The 3817-nt window shown below is 49.4% G+C and overlaps 1 protein-coding gene across 1 annotated transcript; it reads left to right on the top strand.

Moving 5' to 3' along the window:
- Window positions 1-2065: 2065 nt before the first annotated feature.
- Window positions 2066-3339, top strand: LOC118475774 (LOB domain-containing protein 16-like). Its single transcript, XM_035963963.1, has 2 exons — window positions 2066-2608; window positions 2835-3339. Exons 1-2 carry the CDS (start codon window positions 2309-2311, stop codon window positions 3036-3038), a joined length of 504 nt encoding a protein of 167 aa, XP_035819856.1. The 5' UTR covers window positions 2066-2308; the 3' UTR covers window positions 3039-3339.
- The last annotated feature ends 478 nt before the right edge of the window (window positions 3340-3817 follow it).

The raw sequence follows: 3817 nt of genomic DNA, 5'->3' as shown, positions 1-3817 counted from the left end.
AGCCACGTAGCTCCAGCATCGAGTTTGACTCATAAACGCGCACAAGTTGTAATCTGTAGTGTCTCCATATTTCGAATCGACACCCGCCGTTACGAAATTCATACTAGTTTTCATCATGACCCTGAATTTTTAGACCAAGATTTTATGCTAATATAAGCTCATAGCAAGAGTCTGCAAAATCAAAAGAAAACCTAGAGATGGATATAGATAGATCATTAATCATCCGAGACCCAGTCGTTATTAGGCTATCTTCAACAGCTTATTATCCATATTCATATCTATATTCAAACTCCACTCTTCGAACAGTGTAATTTACCGTACAAACAGTATTTTGGGTGACCATATAGGTCAACTGCCGGACACAGTCTGTCCAAACAGGCGGCACGGTTCGGTCCAACTCAAGCCCGTTGAAGTACGACCCGCTTAAGCACAGCAAGATTAGGCCCGAATAGCTATTTGTGTCGAGCCTGGCTACCTAACGTGCTGAAATCCCTGAACAAGCACTGCCTGGGGACCGGCCCTACCATGTCGACCCGGTCCGACGATAAGCCCGATCCGAGAACGAATGCTATGACATCCCGAACTCGTTGGCACATAAACCAAGCTCAGAATTAGATCACCATAAAAAAATAAACATATTCACAAATCATAATTGAAGAATAGAACTGAACACAATTACACGTATCATAAATAAATGATAGATCTTGAATAAAAGTGAACAAGTACCCATGTGCGTGATTGTTGTCAATAATGTGTTATGTGTAGTCGTCGTCCATGCATGCATGCTGGTTTGGTCACTGAAATAAAAGTGGACAAGTACCAATGTGCCATACTGCCAACCAAACTGTACCATACATACAATTTGTTCCCTTCGATCATCCAGCTAGCTAGCTATAGCCGATGCATAATTGATGGCGATGTATCTTAGCTCGTATCCGGCGGATCGGATCGATGGGTCGACCGTGCGACGTGACGTACAGGTAAGCGCGCGGGAATTTTGCGCAACGAACAAAGCATCGGTGTACCAAACGAACGAAAGGTAACCAAAAAAAACACGGAAGCAGCATCCGGACACGGGGAACAGAAGGCAGGAAAGGGAAAAGGCAGCAGAACCCACGTACTCCAATCCTACGACTACGAGAGAGGCATCTCGTTTCCAAAAGCCGCCGGCATTCGGCGGACAAAAGCGTCGTCCGGCCAGCTAGCACACTGCTAGGCTGCACTGGGCCGGCCGCCGCCGGAACGCCGCGCTTTGGCCGGACGGCGAACTAATAACACACTACTTACGCCACCACCTCTTCTCCGGTTCAAGAAATCTTTTTTTACTCATCTAAGCCTTTGTTTAGAACCCCTAAAGTAATAGTTAGCCAGCTAACAAAATTGTTAGCTAGATTTGAACCAGCTAATGAACTAATTGCTACTGATGAATTAGCTAACAATTAACTGAGGTCTTACCTCTAGTGGTGTTTGGAACCTTTACCGGCCGCTAGGGTCCAAACTCCAAACGAGAACTAATTAAGCTAGCTAGGCCGGTATATATACTCTACCATGCATGGACACATCTATATTGTTGTAAATTTTTCCCTAGTTCTCGACAATGAGAGATTATCTAATTATGTGAGCCGACGACTACAGATGCAATGCCTGAGGCCGCGTGGGCTAGATGACAAGTTTGGGGGGCATTGACATTTTAATTGGCAGCTTGACGGTGACAGCCGCGACGTGGAAGTTGAGACATTCAGGCCAACATGTCAGTAGCTGTGTCGGTCGTGCTACTTACTAGCTAGACGTAGCTAGTTCAATTCATCGACCCGCTCCGCTAGTTTCATCCGCATGAATTACGAGCACTGCACGCCCATCCCTACTGCTTCTAGCTAGCCTCTCGTGAAATGCATGCAACAGCCAACAGGCCTGGCCATAACTTGTGCGAATCAGCGATGTTGGAGCGGTTGATACGCAAGAAGACGATGCGCCTCGTCTTCCCTGAAACAAGTATTGTTGTGTCCGGGAATGGGCGTTCACAGGTCACTTGCACTCCTCTACATCGCGCGCGTTTCTCTCCGGCCTTGTCCCCTGGGGACCTTACATCCCTTGTCGTGTTCCTCCTCTATAAAACTCGAGCCCGACCTTAGCCTCCCCCGCGTGTGGCTCGCAACTTGCAGTAGGTGACAGGTGTTAACAGGAGCTGGCTGAGCTTCTCTTGCTTCTGCAAGTAGTAGCTGTAGCCGCCCTGTAGGCAGAGAGAGGAGAGACGACGTACGTGAGGGAGCGAGCGAGCGACGACAGCATCAGGCAGGCGTTGACGGCCATGGCTTCCTCCGGCAGCGGTGGCGGCTCGCCGGGGTCCCCGTGTGGCGCCTGCAAGTTCCTGCGGCGCAAGTGCGCGGCGGAGTGCGTGTTCGCTCCCCACTTCTGCGCCGAGGACGGGGCGGCGCAGTTCGCGGCCATCCACAAGGTGTTCGGCGCCAGCAACGCGGCCAAGCTGCTGCAGCAGGTGGCCCCCGCCGACCGGAGCGAGGCGGCGGCCACCGTCACCTACGAGGCGCAGGCCAGGCTGCGCGACCCCATCTACGGCTGCGTCGCCCACATCTTCGCGCTGCAGCAACAGGTACCCTACATATACGCTCTTCTTCTATACCTTGTGCATGCCTAACTAGAGACTAGGATCGGATCGGAGGACGGAATACCTTATTACCTCCACACCCAACGCGTTCCGCACGCGCGGGCGCATGCACGTGCATGCCCTCCCCCCGCGTGTGTGTGCATGGGATTACCGATTTACCGCTGACACAAACGCATGCACATGATGCATATATATGTGCTGTGCTGTGCAGGTGGCGAGCTTGCAGATGCAGGTGCTGCAGGCGAAGGCGCAGGTGGCGCAGACGATGGCGGCGGCCGGGCCGCAGGGGGGCAGCAGCCCTCTCCTGCAGCGGTGGCCGCTGGAGCCTGAGTCGCTGTCGACGCAGAGCTCCGGGTGCTACAGCGACATGTACTGCGGCTTCGGCGACCAGGAGGAAGGCAGCTACACGAGATGAATAATGAATGGATCATTCGCGCGCGCGCGCGCACGCATCGACACAGATACTTTCTTCTATTAGCGCCAAGAGACAACAACAACCGAGGGCCTCAACTTTCTTGTTGGTTTGCAGTGCGTTTTGTTCAGTTCAGCAGCTAGCTCTCCGGTTTGGGGAGGAGCTTAATTTCGATGAGATTTCGTGCGATCCATAAACTTGTATTTCTTGCCGGTTCGAGCTGTAAAATGGAAGTGCAGCTCATCATCATGTGTGTGGTTATTAAACGGAGGCACAAATCGAGGATAATTTCATATTCCCTAAACCCTAAATGGATTTCATTGATTAGTTGGGGCGATAGTGCCGGGTGTTAATTAGCTATCAAAATTTTTTTGATGCATATACATGTGGGGGAGAAAGAACAGGCGGTACGTACGGAAATCAAATAAGGTAGAATTGGAAGCTTTGGGACGAGTCAATCACTTAAGGTTGTTTAGAATTTAGAAACTCAAATCCTCTTTAGGATTGGAGTGCGAGAAAATCTCTTTTAGGATTGAGGAAATTGAATGAAAATTAGTTTATTTTTCCTTCCATTCCCTCCAATATAATACCAGAAGATATCCAAGTTTCCAAACTAACTCTTAAAATTTAATTACTTAGAGATAGTTTGGGAACTATTTTTTCATGGAATTTTCATTTTTCCAAAAAAAGTTTATTTTCTCTAAAAAAATAGAAATCCGAATTTCCAAAATAGCCTTTAGGTGGGGATCCAGGGAAACCATCAATCTTCTCATCTCCTTCTA

This window comes from Zea mays, unplaced genomic scaffold, assembly GCF_902167145.1.
Source record: "Zea mays cultivar B73 unplaced genomic scaffold, Zm-B73-REFERENCE-NAM-5.0 scaffold_640, whole genome shotgun sequence".
Lineage (NCBI taxonomy): Eukaryota > Viridiplantae > Streptophyta > Magnoliopsida > Poales > Poaceae > Zea > Zea mays.
Note: the sequence above shows the minus strand (reverse complement) of the source record. Positions and strands in the feature narration are given on the sequence as shown.